This window comes from Mobula birostris, chromosome 4 (assembly GCF_030028105.1).
Source record: "Mobula birostris isolate sMobBir1 chromosome 4, sMobBir1.hap1, whole genome shotgun sequence".
NCBI lineage: Eukaryota > Metazoa > Chordata > Chondrichthyes > Myliobatiformes > Myliobatidae > Mobula > Mobula birostris.
Window position 1 is genome coordinate 129,874,112 of NC_092373.1, and position 22,747 is coordinate 129,896,858.

At 39.6% G+C, this 22,747-nt stretch overlaps 1 protein-coding gene across 2 annotated transcripts in view; it reads right to left on the reverse strand.

Moving 5' to 3' along the window:
• Window positions 1-22,747, reverse strand: part of ttc29 (tetratricopeptide repeat domain 29) — a 368,432-nt gene that overhangs the window by 126,939 nt on the left and 218,746 nt on the right. For both annotated transcript variants that reach the window (XM_072254722.1, XM_072254720.1), the window contains exons 9-10: window positions 16,398-16,521; window positions 4,591-4,822 (exon numbers count right to left, since the gene is read on the reverse strand). In XM_072254722.1, coding sequence (XP_072110823.1) covers window positions 4,591-4,822; window positions 16,398-16,521 — 356 coding nt within the window. The remainder of the gene's footprint in view (window positions 1-4,590; window positions 4,823-16,397; window positions 16,522-22,747) is intronic.

Consider the following 22,747-nt stretch of genomic DNA (forward strand, 5'->3'; position numbering starts at 1 on the left):
GCACATCCTTTCTTAGATATGTAGCCAAAAATTACAGTATGGCTAGTGCCTTATTAAGTCTCAGTATTACATCATTGCTTATATATTCTAGTCCTCGCCTAATGAATTCTAACATTGCATTTTACTTCCTTACTACCAACTCAATCTGCAAGTTAACTATTAGGGAATCCTGCACTTGGATTCCAAAGTCCCTTTGCACCTTTGATTTCTGAATTTGTTCCCTGTTTACAAAATAACTTACACGTTTATTCCTTATACAACATGCATGACCATACACTTTATTATGTTGTATTTCATCTGCCACTTCTTTGCCCTAATCTCTCCAAGTCTTTCTGGGTGCTATCCTCACGTTCGTCAAGGTCCTTCTCACTGGTGAATACTGAAGTAAAGAATTCACTAAGGATCTTCCTTGGCTCCTCTGACTCCAGGCACATTTCCTGTTTTATCTCTGATCAGTTCTACCCTCACTTTAATTATCCTCCTGTTCTTTACCTATGTGTAGAATACCTTGGGGTTATCCTTAATCCTTCTAGCTCTCCTAGGCTTCTTTTTAAACACCTTCCTGACTATCTTATAACTGTCACTAGTCGTCTCTTGTACTTGCTTCCTAAACCTTAAGTATACTTACTTCTTTCTCTTGACTGGATGTTCCACATCTACTGTCAACCATGGTTCCTTCACCCTACCATCCTTTCCCTGCCTCAATGGGACAAACTTACCCAGAATCCCATGGAAATGCTCGTAAACAACTTTCACATTTCCTTTGAGCATTTCCCTGAGTACACCTGTTCCTAATTTATGCTACCAACTTCCTACCTAATAGCATCATAATCGGCCTTCCCTCCTTTTTAATATTTGTCTATATCGCCTGCTCTATCCCTGTCAAAGGTTATGGTAAAGGTCAGGGAGTAGTCACTATCTCCAAAATGCTCGCTTACCTACTTTTGTTCAAGGTCAAAGTAGCTTTTATGGAATGTGAATATAGCCAAATCAATGTCAATTCTGTACTCTCCCTGATGTGTATACGATGAGTATCTATGTGATCCCATTAATGTGATGGTATCAAATGCATGGAATGTTCTATGCCACTTTTTGAAAATAAAGCATGCTATTTGCACCAGATAATGAGAAACTAGAAACTGAACTGGAATAGCCACATAAATATTGACCACAGGTAGCGTAGTGGTTAGTATTTTCTATCACATCTAGGGGTGTTCTGGAATTTGGAGTACAATTCCAGCACCAGAGGAGCTAATGAGTTTGTACATTCTCCCCATGAACAGTGTGGATTTCCTCTGGGTGCTCTGGTTTCCTCCCAAAGATGCACTGGTTAGAAGATTAATTGGTGATTGTAAATTGTCCTGTAATTAGCTAGTGTTAAACAGGTGGGTTGCTGGGTCAAAAGGGCCTCCTCTGCACTGCATCTCTAAATAAATACACAGACAGATATATACACAGATATTAATAAATAAATGTCAATCTTTGTCACCCTTTAGTAAATGAGCAAAGTCTTTCCACCAACCAGAACATACAATCAGGAGCAGGATCGAGTACTATGCAGTACTAACAATAACTCATGAACCTTGACACCTTCAGGACAGAGCAACCTGTGGCTACATTACTTACCATAAACAATATGGATAATAATGCTTAATAGCACCTTACAAATTCACAACTATAGCCATTCAGAATATCAAGGGCACCTAGCACTTGTGAACATGTCCATCTGAAATTCTTCAGGTTGCATATCAATCTGTTTTCAAAATAGAATACCTTGCAATCGTGTGCCTATGTACTAGAATGTCTTACAACAGCATAGTGGGAGTATCTTTAATCAACAAAAATATTCAATAATTTACTATAGCTCCATGAACTTCTCAAGGGTAATAAGGGATAATTACTTAATGCCAAAATTACTTACAGTGCCTAAATCCTACAAAATGAGCTTGTTTTAATTCCACTTTCTGTTTGTTCTGTATGATTTTGTATATTTCTGGTGAAGCAATGAACGTTAATGACATAATTAGAGAAAATAGGTTTGTTATGACTTTGCTCTGCTCGTTCTTAACATTCATTTGCTGCACCGCTCTGAACATTTACTAACCCACATAATTCAACAGTATGTGGGGAGTTGATTTGGGTGAAGGTGAGAGAGAATGAATACATCAGAGTTTCCCCACATACCAGAGTAATAACTCCATTGTATGTGTATTTTATCCCTGACAGGTTGCGAATTCATTGACATTCTTAGCCACCAGTACGTTACTGTATTTCAACATTGTATTTCAAATGAGTTCTTAAGATGTTGTTCCTGGGTCTATTACTCTTCTCCTTCTTCCTCCACACTCCATTTCTTCTTGATCCTCCTTCTCATATATGGCAGCTGCAAATAGCAGTATTTGACAGCTCAATCTGCTGGCTGGATTTGGATGTGGCTTAGGCAGCTGTCAAAGTTACTGTGGGCTGTGTCTTGTTCTGCCTCCCAGTGTTTTTTGGACAATTGGAGGATTGCTACAAGATACTCAAATACTGCTGGTCATTGTGTTTGTTAAGAGACTCCAGGATAAGTATTATTTCGGAACCCGTCCAGGGCTTTACTTATATGTTCTGTAATCTTACTGACGAAGAAGCCTAAAGGAAAGGTGCATCTTGTAAGGACTTTGAATGGGGCCACCAATTTTCCACCTAAATATGGGTCTTCAATACAGGACTGGTGGCAACCTCAGTTCCTGTGGCAATTTAAAGCAGGCTGCACGATTAATAGGTCTAATTCACAAATCCTTTTGTTGAGATGGATGGGTTTGGAATCCTATTTCTGAGAAGGAGTATGTTTGTATCCTGAAGTCTGGGAAACTCAACTGCAAAGTAGGATTCATGATTATATGCAGTTGTTCCAAGTATTTTGGGAGAGAGTAGACTGGTTGCCCCTCGACATTTTCTGTAAAACCTGAATTTTAGCAGATTGACCTTTGAGGCCAACTTTCTGCCTTGCTCAATTTATCACTAATACACTGTTCCTAGCATCACTCATCCCATTTCCCCAACCAGTTCCATGAAATCGCTCTTGTTAAACACCTAGCATTGTGTCTCAGTGAATATTCCAAAGTCTGACACAGGATCAACTCTTCCAAACTATGCAGGCAATTGTAACTAACAAATAATGTTTCAACTAAATATTTACTGTAAATATTAAAAAATGGCAGTATGCAAATCTTAATACAAAATCCTTCAAAAACCTTACATCAATGAATAAGACAAATAATAAATTTGTAATTATTCTTCTTAACCACAAATCATAAATTAGATATGAAAACAATATATAAATTTATACATTTAAAATATTACATTAATAGATTAATCCCTTGCTTCCACATTATCACCAGAACTATTAATGCTATAAGGCAGCAACATACAGTAGAATTCAAATAACATTATGCTGCTCTAACAACAAATCAAGCTTCCTTTGTGGCCAGTAACACAATGAAGCATGAAATTTGTGATATACTCTAACTTTAGATATAATATTTAATATAATATTAAACAATACATATCAAAATATATTTCCAATTTTGTAAAATATATTTCATTATACTAAAGCATACAAACAATTAGAATATTATCCTTGTTAATATAGAATAAAGTTGACATAATCATTTTTTGTTTGTTTCATAACCAGCATCCACACACTGACTAAAATAGATCACAATGGGCTGTCTTGTGCTGGTCTTCTGCTCTGTAAAGAACTGCCATCTTGCCACAGTGTGTGTTAGTTCTATTCTGATTAATGTGGCTATGCATTGCCATGCAGAGGTCAGGAATGAGTTTCAGGTCACATGCTGATGCATCTGATCTATTGCTCTTCTGCTTGTTTTAGCATTTCAGTCTAGCTCGGGAAAACATATGTCTCAGGTCTGGAGATCTAACGCACCTCTGCGCTTTCTTGCAGGGATGGCTAGTGAATGTAATGTGACCCCATTCATTTCAACCTTGATTGAAAAGATAACTGGAGATGTGTGTTTTATTGCCTTATCTTTCAAAATTTAAATGTATCTAATTTTCTAGTGCACAAAGGTATTTTTATGTAAACAGTTTTTTCAGTAATCTTAATGCTGTCAGTTATTTAAATACTTTAAAATCTCATCAGAAGCACTTTAAAGACAGTTGATCTGCTGCCTGAAGCTAGTAACCACCCACAGATAGCTCCCCTTGTGATATGGTCACAGCAGTGCAACTGTGGGAATAGTGCATGCAGCGTGCATGGATGGTGAACCAGACCAATCACAATTGAGATTATTAGCAGAGACTAACCGTCATTTTATCCAGCTTTTTACTGTGATGGCACCAGGACATTTTTTTTTATAGCAAACTGGCTCCACCTGCTAATATCAATTAACACATTAATCATGTAATCAGTTACATTGGATGGCACATTAGCTGCATCACATTTACAAACATCCAGCCGTGTTTCAGAATAAAAAAGAATGTAAACTCAAAATAAGTAAGGAAGTAGAACAATGATTGATGTAAAATGATTAAAGTGATCCATTAACAATCCAGAGTCATCATTATGCTCTGTGCTCAACAACTTACCTTCCATACTGGAGTCAGTGAACATGTCTACTCTGCTATCCTTCCATGTCACCAAACGCTCAAGATCCAGGTGTCCAGCAGCTTCAACACAATGACAATATGTGGTCATCATTGTATGAGCCTTATAGATGCCGAAGTGAACCTGCATTATCTCTACTAAACGTAGATCACCCAAGGTCATTGCAATCTCGTATCCTCGGCAAATGTAATCGCAGGCTACATTGTATTGACCCTGTTATGAAATGTTACAGAAGAAGTTGTTCAGTGAAGCAAATAAGAGTTTGCGTTTGGAAATGCCACTTATTTAACTGTTTTGCATGAAAGAAAAATAACAGAACTTCAGTAGTTTCTTCTTAATACACAGACCAAGGTCATGATTTAAAAAAACCTTGTCTCATTGCTTGAGTAACAAAAACAGATCAGTAATCTTTCTGTGCGGGAATTCATTTCTAGTTAAAATATATGAAAGTGAAAAAAATATTACTGCAATTTGAAATTCTAAGCTTGTACATGAAGGGCATATATTAAGCCAACAGTGAAATGTGAGCAAGTACAACATCTTGCCATTGAACCTAATATGAGAAGTATTATGATCTTCTGACCTTTCTCTTCATTTATGCTTGCAATGAACACCAAGAATTAAAAACATTTCTGCTGTTTTAAGTCATAATGTTTTCACGTGGTCACGGATAGAAACCTTAATTTAACTATTAAACTTAAAGTATTGAAAAAGGTGTTTAAAATACTAATATAATGCTTTGATATTTCTTGCAGTCTTCTTTAGATACTAACTTGATCCCTATCTGGTCTATGATCTTATAAGTAATGCATAATTCTGCAGTGATCACATCACAATTGCCTCCCACAATCTATAACCAAGGTACATTCACACTTCAAATATGGCATTCCTTTTATTTGAATTATACATTTTTGCGTATACTTTCACAGAGTTTTAAAAATCATCTTTGAGAAAGAAATACTACAGCTGCAACATGAGATTGAAAGCAGAGGATAAAAGGAGCACAGCCAATCATGACACACATACATTTTTATTTGGTATTATACATGTAGCATTACGCAAGAGTATCTCAAAGAATGCTCAAAGGAGATGAAAAGTGCTTTTGACAAGGTCATTGTCAATGCCATTGCTATTGTCAAAAAATTGTAACTCAAATGCCATTCTAGTTATGATTGCAAATTAGGTCCTACTTGTGAAGAACAGTCTTTAAGTGAACGGTAGTTTTACAGCCTTGAACACTGACATTGTTACAGGGTGAAATACTCACCTGACATCTGTTATAGTTGACAATCAACCTGTCTACTAGACAAAAGCAAAATCATAATAATTTTAGTTTCCTCAAAACTATTTTGATTGCAATTTGTAAACTCTTTCTCCTTTTCAGCTTACAATGTTCCTCAGCTTTCTCTACTAATGTTGGAATTCTATTAGGAAATAACAGGTAGAATAGACAAAGAAGAGTTGTGGAAGTTGTTTAATTAGATTTCCTTTTTATGCCTCTAGCTGGCAACTAACACTGCCAGTAATAATTCATTCTTCAGTGATATGCTAGAATAATGTTATGGAGTAATTCTGCAATTGGGAACTTCCATTGGAAAGTGGCACTTGCAGGGAACTCTTCTCAATAATCTTCAGGTACCTACTTGTTACTTACCACCTATTCACTTTATGAGAAGTTCATGGCTGACATGCCAATGATTTTCCCAGGAGTAATCCCTAAAAACCTTGCTTCACATTGACACAAAGTTTAAAAAGAAGTCTTTATTTATTTACTCTTAACTTTACCATTGCTAATCTAAAAAAAGACTTCAGCCATACATGAATCTGTCCTTCAGTGATTCTAGCAAGTTACTGAAGATGGTGCAAGACAATGTATTTGCAACATTTCTACCTCTAACTTTGATATTTTGCACTTAATAGGAAAGCAAAAGAGAACTCAATGGCAATATCAAATAAACATGGGTATAATGACAAAGTGAAAACAATTGCCACAATTCATTAGTGATAGCTGTAAACAATGGAAATGGATTAGAAGGTGAGTCAGTATCTAAAAAAATGAATGGAACAGATAAAGAGCACAGATCTGGTACCACTGTTAAAAGAGTGTTCTTATTTAATGGTCGATCGATATTCTTTTTTAAAAGCTGGAAAAAGATGAACAAAGCTAGATAATGTTCAAAGATAATTTTAGACTGTATTAGAAAGATGTGATCACAGTATTCCGTATTTCAACAAGCACACAAGATAATACACTCTTACTCAGCTTCATTCTTTCAGCTGCTAAGAAGATGCAGAAACCCTTTTTGATACCCTAACACTTAGATATACATAGCAATGTTGCTGATGTGCCCTGATTGCCCATGGCATTAAAGTTCAGAGTCATAGGGAACTTGATACTTGGTGGTGTTGTCCATGTCATGGTTGAGGTAGATTGTTGCCTCTGTTGGAGACAAAACTCACAGCCAAAAATGAAGTACTTATTTATGATGTAAAAATTTAAAAAAAAAAACTGATGCTGGAAATGTAAGACAAAAAGAGAAAGTGCTGGATGCACCTTAGATCATGTTCAGGGAGGCAGCAACCTACGATCATCACGTTAACATTGATGAATACGTGAGATCTGTGACTGCCTACATAGAGAAGTGCTTTGAGGACGTCACTGATAATAAACACATCCACATAAGGCAAATCAGAAATCATGGCTAACAGCAAAGGTATGGGCACGATGCCACCTTCAGATCGGGGCATAAGACAGCACTCAGGTCAGCAAGAGCTGTACCTTCCCATCCCATCAGGAAGGCAAAACAGTATTATTCACAGAGAATATACAGTAATTTCTGTGACACTGGAAGCATAACACATTAAGACATAGGAGCAAAATTAGGCCTCTTGGCCCTGTGAGCCTGCTCTGCCATTCCATCATGACTAATTATCCTCTCAACCCCTTTCTCCTGCCTTCACCTTGTAACCTTTGACACCATGATTAACCAAGAAACTATCAACTTCAGCTTTAAATATGCTCAATGACTTGGTCTCTACAGCTGTCAGAGGCAATGAATTTCACAGATTCACCAACCTCTGGCTAAAGAAATACCTTCTCAGCTTTGTTCTAAATGGACATCGTTCTATTTCAGGGGTTCTCAACCTTTTTATGCCATGGACCCCTACCAATAACTGAGGTATCTGTGACCCTAGGTTGGGAACCCCTGCTCTAGTCTGAGGCTGTGCCCTCTGGTCCTAGACTCACCCCTTATAGAAAACATCCTTCCATATCCACTCAGTCTAGGCTTTTCAATATTCAATCAGCTTCAGTATGCCCCCATTCTTTTAAACTCCAGCGAATACAGGCCTGGACCCATCAAATGCTCATGAGTTAACTCTTTCACTCCTGGAATCATTCTTGTGAACTTCCTCTGGGCCCTCTCTAATGCCCAGCACATTGTTTCTTAGATAGAAAGCCCAAAAATGCTCACAACACTCCAAGTGTGGTCTGACCAATGCCATATAAAGCCTCAGCATCATATCCTTGCTTTTATATTCTAGTCCTCTCAAAATGAATACAAACATTGCATTTACCTTCCTTACTACCAACTCAGCCTACGAGATAACCTTTAGGAAATCCTGCACAAGGACTCCCAAGTCCATTTGCACCTCTGAATTTTGATTTTTTTCCCCATTTAGAATATACTCTGTTTTTATTCCTTCTATCAAAGTGCAAGAGGACACATTTCCCTACACTATATTCCCTTTGCTACTTCTTTCCCCAATCACCCAATCTGTCCAAGTCCTTTTGCAAACAACCTGCTTCCTCGACAGTATCTGCTTCTCTGTGTATCTTTGTATCATCTGCAAATTTGGCCACAAAGCCAAAAATTCTGCCAACCAAATCACTGACATATAATTTGAAAAGTAGTAGTCCCAATACCAAACCCTCCAGAACACCACTAGTCACTCGCAGTCAACCAGATTAGGCCCCTTTTATTCCCACTCACTGCCTCCTGCCAGTCAGCCTATTTTCTATCCATGTTACTATCTTTCCTATAATACTATGGGCTGTTTTCTTGTTAAGCAGCCTCATGTGCCACACCTTGTCAGAGGCCCTCTGAAAATCTAATTAAACAACATCCACTGACTCTCCTTCATCTATCCTGCCTGTTATTTCCTCAAAGAATTCCAACAGATTTGTTAGGTGAGATTTCCCCTTAAGGAAATCATGCTGACTTTGGCCTACTTTGTCATGCGCCTCCTGAAACCACATTCTTAATAAAGAACTTCAAAATCTTCCCAATCACTGATGTCAGACTAACTGGTTTATAATTTCCTTTCTTCTGTCTCCTTCCCTTCTTAAAGAGTGGAGTGATATTTGCAATATTCCAGTCTTCTGAAACCATTCCAGAATCTTGCAATTCTTGTAAGATCATTACTAATGCCTCCACAATCTCTTCTGCTACCTCAGTCAGAAACCTGGAGTGTAGTCCATATGATCCAGGTGACTTATGTATCTAGCACCAGTCTTTTCAGCTTCCCAAACACCTTCTTCCTTCGTAACACTGACTTCTGCTCCCTGACACTGCTGAATTTCTTGTATACTGCTAATGTCTCCCACAGTAAAGACTGATACAATATACAATTAACTTCATCTGCTATTTCTTTGTCCCCTATTACTACCTTTTCAATGTCATTTTCTAGCAGTCCAATATCCACTCCCACCTTTCTATTGCTCTTTATATATCTGAAAAAAATATTTTGTTTTTTTATATATTATTGGCAAGCTTCCCTTCATATTTCATCTTTTCTCTCCTTATGGCTTTTTTAGTTTACTTCTGTTGGTTTTTAGAAACTTCCCAATCCTCTAACCTCCCACTAATTTTTGTTATAGTATATGCCCTCTCTTTCGCTTTTACGCGCCTTTGACTTTGCATGTCAGGCACAGTTGTCTCATCCTTTAAAATACTTCTTCATCTTTGCAATGTATTGATCATTGCTCCCAGAACCTCTCACCATTGCTCTCCTGCTGTCATCCCTGCTGGTGACCCCTTCCAATCAACTTTGGCCAACTCCTTTCTCATGCCTCTGTAATACTCTTTATTTCACTATAATACTGATAGATCTGACTTTCCCCTCTCTAGCTGCAGGATGAATTCTATCATATTATGCTCACTGTCTCCCAAGGGTTCCTTTACCTTAAGCTTCTGAACCATCACACAACACTGAATCCAGAATTGCCTTTCCCCCTGTGGGCTCAACCACAATATGCTCTAAGAAGTATAGGCTTTCTATAAATTTCCTCTTTTGGGGATCCAGCACCAATTGGAGTTTCCCAATCTCTCTGCATATTGAAATTCCCCACGAGCGTCAGAACATTGCCTTTTTGCCTTTTGACATGTTTTTTTGTCTCCAATTGTAATTTGTAGCCCAAATCTTGGTTACTGTCCAGAGGCCTGGATACAATTCCCATCAGGGTCTTTTTACGCTTGCAGTTTCTCAACTCTACCCAGAAGGATTCTACACCTTTCAACCCCATGTCACCTCTTTCCAAGGATCTGATTTCATTACATATCAACAGTGCCATCCCACCCGCTCTGTCAACCTGCCTATCCTTTCAATACAAAGTGTACCCTTGGATGTTAAGCTCCCAACTATAATCTTCTTTCAGCCACATCTCCGTGATGCCCACACCATTATACCTGTCAATCTCTAACTGCACTACAAGATCATCTACCATATTCTGTATTCTGAATTCTGTGCGCATTCAAATGTAACACTGTATTCATCATCCTTTTCGATTTTGTCTCCATGTTGTACTTCACCTCATTGCACCAACTGTGATGTTGTCCTATCATCTGTCTGTCCTTCCTCACAGTCTCACTACCACTGCACTGATTTGTATACCAACTGCCCCATCCTTAGCCCTATTACTTTGGTTCTCATCCCCATGCAAAACTAGTTAAAACCCTCCCAAAAAGGCCTAGCAAAGTTGCCTGTAAGGATATTAGACCTTTTTAGGTTCAGGTGTAACCCATCCTCTTTGTACCTGCTGAGTCTGAGCTGGCCACAGTGCCACTGGCCCGGCAACTGCTGCTGTGTCCTGATAGGTCAACTGCCCAGCAGTATTCAAAGGGATATACTTGTTGCTGAGGGAAATGGTCACAGGGGAACCCTGCACTGACTGCTTACTTCCTTTACTTCTCTTGGCGGTCAGCCATCTATTGCCTGAAGCCAGCACTGTGGGTGTGTTTATCTCAGTAAAAGCCTCACCTATGAAGATTTCAGCCTCCTGGATGGTCCTATGGGCATTCAGCTCTAGTCGAGTTCGTTGGCCTTGTCAGTCAGGCGAGAGCTGAAGCTGAGTGCACTTTCTGCAGATGTAGGCATCAGAGAGACTGTTAGTTACCATGAAATCCCACGTCTCACAGGAGGAGCATTTCATTACTTGAACTACCACGCTGCATACACTTGTGATGTCTCTAACTTCTCAAACTTAAGTTCTAGCTTCTGCCTCAGCTGCATGTGGGAGGGCATTTGGTCCATAATGGACTTCAAGTCTACACATCAACGGCAGTGCACTTCTCTTCCTGATAGGCTGTGTCTTTTACGTTAGATTTGATGCACAGAATGATGTGCTGGCGAGGAAGGCCACCATTAACCCTGAGGAACAGGCACTCTGTCTGGCCATACCTGATGTGGGGAAGACCCTAGCCAGGGTCAACCCATGTAAATCTGCGGGGCCTGATAACATACCTGGTCAGGTGCTGAGGGACTGTGCAGCCCAGTTAACTGAGGTTCTAATAGACATCTTCAACATCACTCTGGAACATTACACAGTCCCATCAGGCTTCAAGACAGCCACCCACATCCCAGTGCCCATTGGACCATTTCCAGTTCACACTCAAATTGGTTCACTTCACTCCGTCCTCTCCCAACTTGAAAATGGTTCCTCATATGCCAGCTTACAGTTTATTGACTTCAGCTTGGCACTTAGTATTATCACCCCTCAGAAGCTGGAGGGTAAACTGTCCTCGTTGGGTCCCAATACCTCTCTCTGTAACTGGATCCTACACTGCTTGACAGAAAAGCCATGCATTGTCAGTTCATTTTGGCAGAAACATCTCTAGCTCCATCACACTGAGCGTTAGTGCTTCCCAAGGCTGTGTACTCACTCTGCTGCTGATGCATGACTGCACTGCTGCATCCAGTTCAAACCAAATCATCAGGTTCACTGATGACACAACAGTGGGTGGATTCATCACAACAGCGATGAGACACCATACGGAGAGGATATAGAACGGCTGGTAGAATGGTGCAAGCACTTGTGTTTCAATGTGGACAAACCAAAGAGAGATGATTGTGTACTTCAGGAAGGTGCAGGGTGATAACTCCTCACTGCACATACACGGCTCTTCCGTGGACAGTGAGATGATCAAACCTGGTTCCTCAACATCACTTCTTTGGTCAAGAAAACACAGCAGCGTCTCTATTTCTTGAGGAGATTGAGGCTCTTTTCTCTCCATTGAGAGTGTCCTGATCAGCAGCATCATCATCTGTTATGGAAATTGGCAAGACATCTGACCACAAGTCCTTAAAAACAATTGCAAGGACTGCTGAGATGACCTTTGGGTCTCTCTTCCAGCCATCAGAGATATTTATCAGGAGCACTGGATACAGAGGAATATAAGCATTGTCAATAATTACTCCCATCCATCCCACAACCTCTTTGACCGTCTACCATTAGGCAGGAAGTATCATAGCATTAGGACCAGTTTCTTCCCCCAGGCTTAAGACTACTAAATTCCCTGGCACCACTCGAGTCCCATCATGTATGAAGTGTCAGCAGTGTTATCCTATTTCCTTTTTAAACTTGTATATGCATCTTATTATTTGAGATAATATTACTTTATTATGTGTTATGTGCGTGACTTATATGTACTGTGTTATGCACCTGATAGTATACACGAGTACAGTTGAATGACAATAAACTGAACTTGAAGTTGAACTTCATGTCAGGTAGCATCCATGAAGAGAGAAACAGAAAAACATTCATGGTCAAAGGCCTTTCATTGTTACTGACAGAAGATGTTTGGCCTGATACACTGACTTTGTTTCTCTTTCTGTAGATGTTGCCTGACCTGCTGAATGTCTCTGGCATTTTTTGCTTACATTTAACTGAGTCAAAGAGAGATATTGCATGGAAACAGGCCCACTAGCCTACTAGGTCTGTGCCGATCATCAACCACCCATTTACACAAACTCTGTGTTAATCCTGTTATTTATTCCATTTTCATAACTCTCCCCAGATTCTACCACTCATCTGTAACTGGGGCAATTTGCAGTGTTTAGCTAACCCAGAAACTCACATACTGTATCTTAGAGGTGTGTGAGGATATCAGAGCACCTGATAAAAGCCCATGTAATCAATACAGAGAATATAGAAACTGTTTGCAGACAGTACCTGAGAACAGGATTGAAACAGTATCTCTGACATTGTGAGTCAGTGGCTCTACTATACTAAAAATATACTCATTTTTCCTGTAAGATGCATCTGGTGCCTTCCTCACTGTTTAAAATTCATCCTCTAACCTGCTACAGACCTATAAGATCATCTACATAGGCAACCATCCTATCCTGAGGCAGTTAACTGCACAGGATTAGTAAAATATCTCTTTGGTTAGATCAAGAATTCCAGAATATCACTGAGTAATAGTGTATACAGCGTGGTAACAGGCCCTTCAGCTTGACTCAGCCATGCTGACCAATGTGCCCACCTAAGCTAGTCCCATTTGCCTGCATTTGGCCTGTATCCATTCTAAACCTTTTCCATCCATTTTCTTGTTGAAAAGTATTTCATTTTACTACCCCCTGATGTACTTTCTCTGGAAATATGTTCCATGTACGCTCTAGCTTTTGCATGAAGAAGTGCCCCTCGGGACCTTTTAAACATTTCCCCACAAATACATGCCCTCTAATTTTTGGTTTGCTCTCCCTGGAGAAAAAGACGGTGTGCATTTACCCTATCTATGCCCCTCATGATTTTGTACACCACTATAAGGTCACCCATTAGTTTCCTATGCTCCAAGAAATAAAGTCCTTGCCAGCCCAACGTCTTTCTTATTTAAAATGTTGGTGGAACGCAGCAGGCCAGGCAGCATCTATAGGAAGAGGTACAGTCGACGTTTTGGGCCGAAACCCTTCATCAGCACTAACTTAAAGATGAGATAGTAAGAGATTTGAAAGTAGGAGGGGGAGGAGGAGATCTGAAATGATAGAAGAAGACAGGAGGGGGAGGGATGGAACTAAGAGCTGGAAAGTAAATTGGCAAGAAGATACAAGGCTGGAGAAGGGAGAGGATCATGGGATGGGAGGCCTAGGGAGAAAGAAAAGGCTTTTTCTCATTAGAGGGAGATATAGTGAGAGGAACAGAGGGAGAAGAGAGAGAGAGAGAGAAAAAGAAAGAAAGAAAGAAAGAAAGAAAGGGGGAAATAAATAAATAAATAAGGGATGGGGTAAGAAGGGGAGGAGGTGCATTAACGGAAGTTAGAGAAATCAATGTTCATGCCATCAGGTTGGAGACTACCCAGACGGAATATAAGGTATTGTTCCTCCAATCTGACTGTGGCTTCATCTTGACAGTAGAGGAGGCCATGGATGGACATATCAGAGTGGGAATGGGATGTGGAATTAAAATGTGTGGCCACTGGGAGATCCTGCTTTCTCTGGCGGACAGAGCGTAGGTGTTCAGCGAAATGGTCTTCCAGTCTGCGTCGGGTCTCACCAATATATAGAAGGCCGCACCGGGAGCACCGGACGCAGTATATCACCCCAGCCGACTCACAGGTGAAGTGTCGCCTCACCCGGAAGGACATTCCAGGACGAAGGAGGTGTCTTCCTTTTTTAAAGAAAGGGGCTTCCCCTCCTCCACCATCAACTTTGCTCTCAAACGCATCTCTCCCATTTCATGCACATCTGCTCTCACCCCATCCTTCTGCCACCCCACTAGGAATAAGGTTCCCCTGGTCCTCACCTACCAACCCACCAGCCTCCGGGTCCAACATATAATTCTCCGTAACTTCCGCCACCTCCAACGGGATCTCACCACCAAACACATCTTTCTCTCCCTCCCTTTCTGCTTTCCGCAGGGACCGCTCCCTACACGACTCCCTTGTCCATTCGTCCCCCCCATCCTTTCCCACCGATCTCCCTCCCAGCATTTATCCTTGTAAGCGGAACAAGTGCTACACATGCCCTTATACTTCCTCCCTTACCAACATTCAGGACCCCAGACAGTTCTTCCAGGTGAGGCGACACTTCACCCGTGAGTCGGCTGGTGTGATATACTGCGTCCGGTGCTCCCGGTGGGGCCTTCTATATATTGGCGAGACCCGACACAGACTGGGAGACTGTTTCACTGAACACCCACGCTCTGTCCGCCAGAGAAAGCAGGATCTCCCAGTGGCCACACATTTCAATTCCACGTCCCATTCTCATTCTGATATGTCCATTCATGGTCTCCTCTACTGTCAAGATGAAGCCACACTCAGGTTGGAAGAACAACACCTTATATTCCGTCTGGGTAGCCTCCAACCTGATGGCATGAACATTGATTTCTCTAACTTCCGTTAATGCCCCTCTTCCCCTTCTTACCCCCATCCCTTATTTATTTATTTATATACATATATATATATTTTTCCCCCCTTTCTTTCTCACTTTCGTCTCCCTCTGTCCCTCTCACTATATCTTCCTCTGATGAAATGAAACCTTTTCTTTCTCCCTAGGCCTCCCGTAACATGATCCTCTCCCTTCTCCAGCCTTGTATCTTCTTGCCAATTTACTTTCCAGCTCTTAGCTCCATCCCTCCCCTTCCTGTCTTCTCCTATCATTTCAGATCTCCCCCTCCCCCTCTCAAATCTCTTACTATCACTTCTTTCAGTTAGTCCCGACGAAGGGTCTCGGCCCGAAACGTCAACTGTACTTCTTCCTATAGATGCTGCCTGGCCTGCTGCATTCTACCAGCATTTTATGTGTTGCTTGAATTTCCAGCATCTGCAGATTTCCTCGTGCTTGTGTTTTAAAAATCTCTCTTATTCAGTCCCTTGACTCCTTGTACTTTCTTATTAATTTTCTTTGCTCTCTTTTCCAACTTAATGATGTTTTTCCTCTACTGGGTGACTGAAGCTGCACACAATACTCTAAGTGCAATCACACCAACATCTTATACAACTGCAATTTAATCTCCCAACTCTTATATTTGATGTCCTGACCGATAAAGTCCAGTGTGCCAAACATCTTCTTCACCATCCTGTCCATCCGTGATGCCACTTTCAGGAACTGTGTACCTGCACTCCTAGACCCCTCTACTCCAACACACTCTTCAAGGCATTACTACTTACTGTTAAGTTCTTCCCTGGTTTGACTTCCTAACATGCAACACCTTGCACTTACCTAGACTGAGTGCCATTTGCCGAGTCTCAGCCTGCATACCTAACCGATCACGATCTACCTGGAATTTTTGATAACTTATTTCACTGTCTGTGATACAACCTATTTCAGCAGCACCTAGAAACTTACTAACCATGCCTTGTACATTCTCATCCAGATCTTCATTTCTACATTTCAGAGACCTAATGCTTGTTTTTGGCAGACATCATGGGTTCTTGACATGGCCTAATTTGGAGGCTTTTCAAGTTTCCATACAGAGTATGATGCTTATTAAAACTGGGTCTTGTTACCAGTGCTCAACCATAGACTAACTCCAATTCCCATAACCTATATACAGTATAAAACTGATACCTACCAAATTATTATACATAATGCCAAGGAATTTGCACGCATCCACCAGACTCCATTTATCACCACTTTTCTCAGCCAGGCCCAGAAATGTTTTCAAATATTCGAGAGCTTCAGAATAGTTTCCCGTGCTGTGAAAGAATGACATATTACAAGGATATTGATAAAAACAAACATCTTCTGGGAGAATAAATCTTTTAAATCCTCAAAATAAACTTAAGAATTTTTAAACTAATCAAAAATTGCACATTTTTTGTTTAGAAATGTTCAAAATTTCTTCTGTTATTTGTTTCAGAGCTTTCCATAATGTGTGACTGTGATGTATTGGTCTATTTAACTTTCATGTCAGCCTGGGCTTAATAGGATGCTCTCACCTCAAGCCTCACAACAGAGATTTGAGCACATAACCTACATGACACTTCAGCATAGCAGTTAAGAAAGTTGCACCTTTGGATTTGCCTTCTTTCAGAAGAAAATTTAAATAGAGGCAATGCCTGCCCTTCCAAATAGATACAAAAATACAACTGCACTAGTCAAAGAAAAGCAACAGAATTGTTGCTTGGCCAATATTTATCCTTCGACCAGTTAAACTATAGATAGAGTAACTGGTCATTTATTTCATTACGGGTTGTATGACCTTACTATACTGTCCCATGATTTTTGTTTTACAGGTGATTATATTTCAACATATATCACTGGCTGTGAAACATGCTTGGATGTACTCAGATCTTACAAAAATGTAAGTTATTCCTTTTTCTTTTTTTAATAATCTATTGGAAATTTTCTTACAATTATTTTTATTTTGTAACGGTCTTTCATAATATGGAAATACTATTAGGATATCATAACTATTGTATACCCATGGTGATTACTATCGACATACATACCTGGTGATGCAAAAATGTGTAATAATTTACAATTAAATGCTAATATATAACATATAATGGTAACTTAATATTTGTAACAATATACACACAAATTTTCCTATCTACTGTAAATAACTGCTTGATTTGATTCTTGCCTTAAAGCATTATTTGCAATTCTTTACTTTTTCAGGAGAATAGCATCAATGAAATCATGCTGTGCTGATTAATAACTAACTTTATACCATTGATGGTATCTATTAAGATCGTACCAACCATCAAAGTAGAATCTTACCTTGGAACAAGTCTATTGGTTAGAAGAAAGAATGATGTCTATTGTATTACTTGCTCAAAGGAATGACATGTTCAATCAAGGTTGATTATGGCTATCGCTTAGTAGCTATGCTACATTACTGAGCTACGAGAATATTACTGTGAAATATTACAGCAACCAGTCCTTTACTCAACTGTCCAATGCTGCACCACTTCTGCTTCACTGCCTAACCAGGGATAGGATATTGAGATGCATTCACTCCTCTGAAGAATTGTGGTTTAACTTGGCACTTTCTTTGCTTTTTTTTTAGCCCTTAGGTGAAGAACCTCTTATATTTTCAGTCTAAAAGTATGACATTTCCCTTTAATGATTGCCTATTTGAAATTTTAAGTAGAAATAAAAGATGATCAGTGGTGTTCTCCAGGAATCAGTTCCTAATTTTGTCCTCAACTTGTCACAGTGTCAATGACTTTTACATCCAAATTTGCAGATGACACTAAGTTAGGAAAGACAATAACGTTTCATATGTTACAAACTGCATAATGGATTATTTTAATGGCAAAACTCCAATTTGAGGGCAAATGTGAAATGATTTACTTTGTACTTTTGACCCAAGAAAGGTAAACCAGACTACTTTCCCATAAAAGACTGTACTCTTTATCCTCACATCCCAGCTAATTCACAAATGGGCACATCCTATATAAAAACAGCTGTTTAAAATTAAAGTGCAGCCTACAAAAAAAAAAACTAGGCCGAAAATTTAAGATTTTTATGAACAATCAGTATGTTAAGTGGAGAATTTTTAGGATCACTAGATTCACCTTCACTGAGCAGTTGCCCTATTGTTCACCACCTGGTTATCTGGCAACTGAAAAGTGGTTAACAGCAATGCACAAAGCAACACAGGCAATGTTCATAGTCTCAGTAACACCGTCTTTCAATCCCTCCTTTCATAGATTGAACAAAGGAGTCATTTCTAACCCAAAGTGTTAAGGAAACAAAAAACTTTAAAAAAAAATTTCATATTTGATGGATGTTGATCAGATTGGTTTAAAAACCTTACTTTCACATGATCACAACAACCTTCACCACTGCATTCGAACAACAAACCATGGAATTAATGGGAATGCACTATGTTCTTTTCTGGAAAGGGTGTAAATGCTGAATATGTAGGGACTGTAGAGCAAAAGAAGTTAGTAAGAAGTTAGTAAGATGTTGTGAAATCAAGAGAGGCTATGGCCTAGGTCTAAGTCAATCTCCTTTACACAGAGAAGATATCTCATCATGCTCTATGACACTGTCACTGTAATGAATAAAACTGTTTCAAAATTCAAAAACAGGGCATCTGAAAGACTCATAGGCCATCAACCACAATATAATTACATTTCACCATAATCTGCATTAAATTAGTTATGTAAAAGGAGTTCAGATTATCATTTCCCTCAAAATACCATTTGTCAGGCTCGAAGACCATTTTGGTTGAATGAGTTTAAAAGAGAACGCCAGGGACATGAAGTGTGGTATAGAGTAATGCTGAGAAATGCACCTCAACAGAAGAAGTAGAAGATACTGCAATCAATGGATAAGGTTAAATCTCTGAAGACTCTCCACATTTATTGCTGCAAATGTTAAATATGACATTTATTATCCAATGATCCAAAGATTACTATCTTCCAAACTGTCTCAGCTGATGTGCCATTTGGAAGAAGCATCAAAAGTGCCAAGAGCACGAAATATAATTCACCAAGAGTATAACAGTTATACTAATGATTGATGATAACTGTACTGAAGGAAACAGTTGCCAGCATTAGCATATGGCAGGAGGCAAGAATGCCAACATTGTAAGTCTATTTGACTTGTCAACAATAATCTAGCCAGTGGCATACTTTCTTGCATCAATTATATTATTGGAAGGAATTGTTACTGTCCAGGGTAACAAACCATCTTTCCAGGTGAAAGAACATTTTAATTATGGGTACAATACCCATATTTAAGTGGAAAAAGTGACTATTTCAAACAATTATCAACATGGGATGTCATTTTCCCTATCTACTATTTCCATAGCATGGTCTACAAGAATCAAATTCCATGCTGAATGATTCTATATTCAGGAAGTAACTGACTGGCCACGCCTCTATAGACAAGCTGTGCCAACGTAGTTATAATACTGATACTGACAAAATAGAAAATTACCAAAGCACATTCTACTTATTTTTAACCACATGCCAGCATAGCCCTGAGCTGAAAGATAAGCCAAGAAGTATTGCTTTGAGATCAAGGTTAAATTTGACCAAGTGTATAATGAGGGAGGCTTGGTAACAACAAACTCCATGCAAATCCAGTGAAAAGTGCCTTCAACGTGGACCATCTGTCACCTAGATCAGATGGACTACACTCCAGGGTTCCGAAAGAAATAGTTGAAGAGATTGTGGAGGCATTAGTAGTGATCTTTCAAGAATCACTAAATTCTACAATAGTTCTGGAAGTTTGGAAAATCGCAATTGTCTTTAAGGGAGGAAGGCAAAAGACAGGAAATTATAGGCCAATTAGCCTGATTTCAATGGTTGGCAAGATGTTAGACCCATTATTGAAGAGGAGGTTTAGGAGGCACACAATAAAATAGGCCAAAGCCACTTCTGTTTCCTTAAGGGGAAATCTTGCCTAATAAATCTATTGGAATTCCTTGAAGAAATAACAGATGGGATAGACAAAGGAGAGCTAATGGATCTTGTTGATTTGGATTTTCAGAAGGCCTTTTACAAGGTGCCACATATGAGGTTGCTAAACAAGATAAGAACCCATGGTATTACAAGAAAGTTAGTGGACAGATTGGACAAAAGATTGGCTGACAGATAGGAGGCAAAGAGTGTGAATTAAGGGGGCCTTTCTGTTTGGCTGCCAGTGACTAGTGGTATTTTGCAGGGGTATTGATTTGAGCCTGTTACTTTTCAAGTTATATGTTAATAATGTGGATGACAGAATCTATGGCTTTCTGGCCAAGTTTGTGGATGACACAAAGATAAGTGGAAGGGCAGGTAATGCTGAGGGAGCAGGGAAGGACTTGGACAGATTAGGAGAATGGGTAAAGAAGAGGCAGATGGAATACAGTATAGGGAAATGTATGGTCATGCACTTTAGTAAAAAGAACAAAGGCACAGACTATTTTAAAAATGGGAACCAAGTTCAGAAATTGGAGATGCAAACGGACTTGGGAGTCCTATGTCAGAATCCCCAAAAGGTTAACTTGCAGGTTAGTAAGGAAGACAAATGCAATGTTGGTATTATTTGAGGAGGAAAGCAAGATTGTAATGTTGAGACTTTATAAGGCTTTGGAGCGTTGTCAGCAGTTACTGGCCCTATATCTAAGAAAGGATATGTTGGCATTGATTGGAGAGAGTCCAAAAAAGGCTTACAAGAATGCTCCCAGGAATGAAAGTGTTAATGTATGAGGAGGTTTTGATGACTCTCAGCCTGTACCTGCTGGAGCTTAGAATAATGAGAAACCTATTGAATATTGAAAGGCCTAGATAGTGGGCTTGAAGGGGGTGTTTCCAATAAAGAAAAGGTTTAGGACCAGAGGGTACAGACTCCGAGTATAAGAATGTTCCTTTAGAACAGAGATAAGGAGGAATTTTTTAGCCAGAAGGTGGTGAATCTGTAGAGTTCATTGCTACAGACGGCTGTGGAGGCCAAGCCATTAGGTATATTTAAAGCGGAAATTGATAGGTTATTGATTAGAAAGGTTGTCAAAGGCTATGGGGAGATGGCAGGAGAACGGGGTTGAGAGGGAACATAACTCAGCCATGATTGAATGGTGAAGCAGGTACGATGGGCTGATTGGCCTAGTTCTGCTCCCATGTCTTATGGTCTTGCGTTCTAACATACCAGCAGAAGTCAAATTTGGTATAAAGGAAGAAGATGGTTTCTAGAAAGCAACCATCTTAGTCTCCCTTACCTGCAGAAGTTCCACGGAAGGAGTTTTAAGATCACTAGTTTGAAGTTCAGTTGCTTTGTCCATAACTTTCCTTCCTTCATAAAGTCAAAAGGAGATATATCTGCTGAATATTCAACAGTTCCTTATTCCATTCACGTTTCTTCAGATAATAAACCAATTCACGGTGGTACAGTGCACAACCTGGACAAGGTGCGTGTTTGAACTAGTAAGTGAACAACATGCACTACCTTGTTCTAGCCAGATTCTCCCCACTTCACTATGAAATCCAATGTTATTACTTTTACCTCACATCTAGGAATTCAAAATCCAACCAAAAAGTTAACTGCTCAAATCACATATACTGTCCCTGCAGCAACAGGCAGGATTTTTGGTAAGCAGTTCAGTTCTTGACTCCTAAGAACTATTTATCATTTTCTTATCACATCAAAAGGCTGATAATTTTTTTGTATTTGCCAAAGTAAGTACAGCTCGAACAGCAAAAGAGAGTTCCAGAAAAAAAAACTCATTTGATTGGCTCTCTGTCTACTAACTTACAAATTCACTTCTTTCGCAGTTGGAAGACTGGTTGCAACATCTACCATGTAAAAAAAAACACACCACAGCAAATTCACTCTGTCTTCTTACACAGTATCTCTGAACTTGCAAACTTTGTTGCCCATAAAGAAAAGAGCAGAGATTTGGACTGCTACCTGATCTTCCCCTGCCTTGGCTAATTGACTAATCTATTTCACTTTTGCTGGATGAAAATACTGGGAATCCTGAGCTTGTGAATTTTTCTGCCAAAAAGAGATGGTCAATAAAGGTTAGCCTTATCACTGATGTTTGATATGTTTGTGTTACTATTTTAAGAATTGTACCATAAAAACAACTACAAACACCAGGAATTCTGCAGATGCTGGAAATTCAAGCAACACACAGTCCTGACGAAGGGTCTCGGCCAGAAACGTCGACTGTACCCCTTCCTAGAGATGCTGCCTGGCCTGCTGCGTTCACCAGCAACTTTGATGTGTGTTGCTTAAAAACAACTACACTTTGGTGTAGAATTTACGAGAACCAGTCTGCCTCCGTAGGAATAAACACGTTGGCTACATACACCAATTCATAGTGGTACTGTCCTAAGCTCTGTGTGCTTTGTTCAGCATACTGTCCTTGAAAATCAGGTCCCATGCCTTCCTCTCTTTTGTTATGATCTCATATGATATGAGAGGTATTTGCTCCCTTCTCCTTGTATGATTTCTTGTTTAGGAAGCACTTTGTCTAACTAA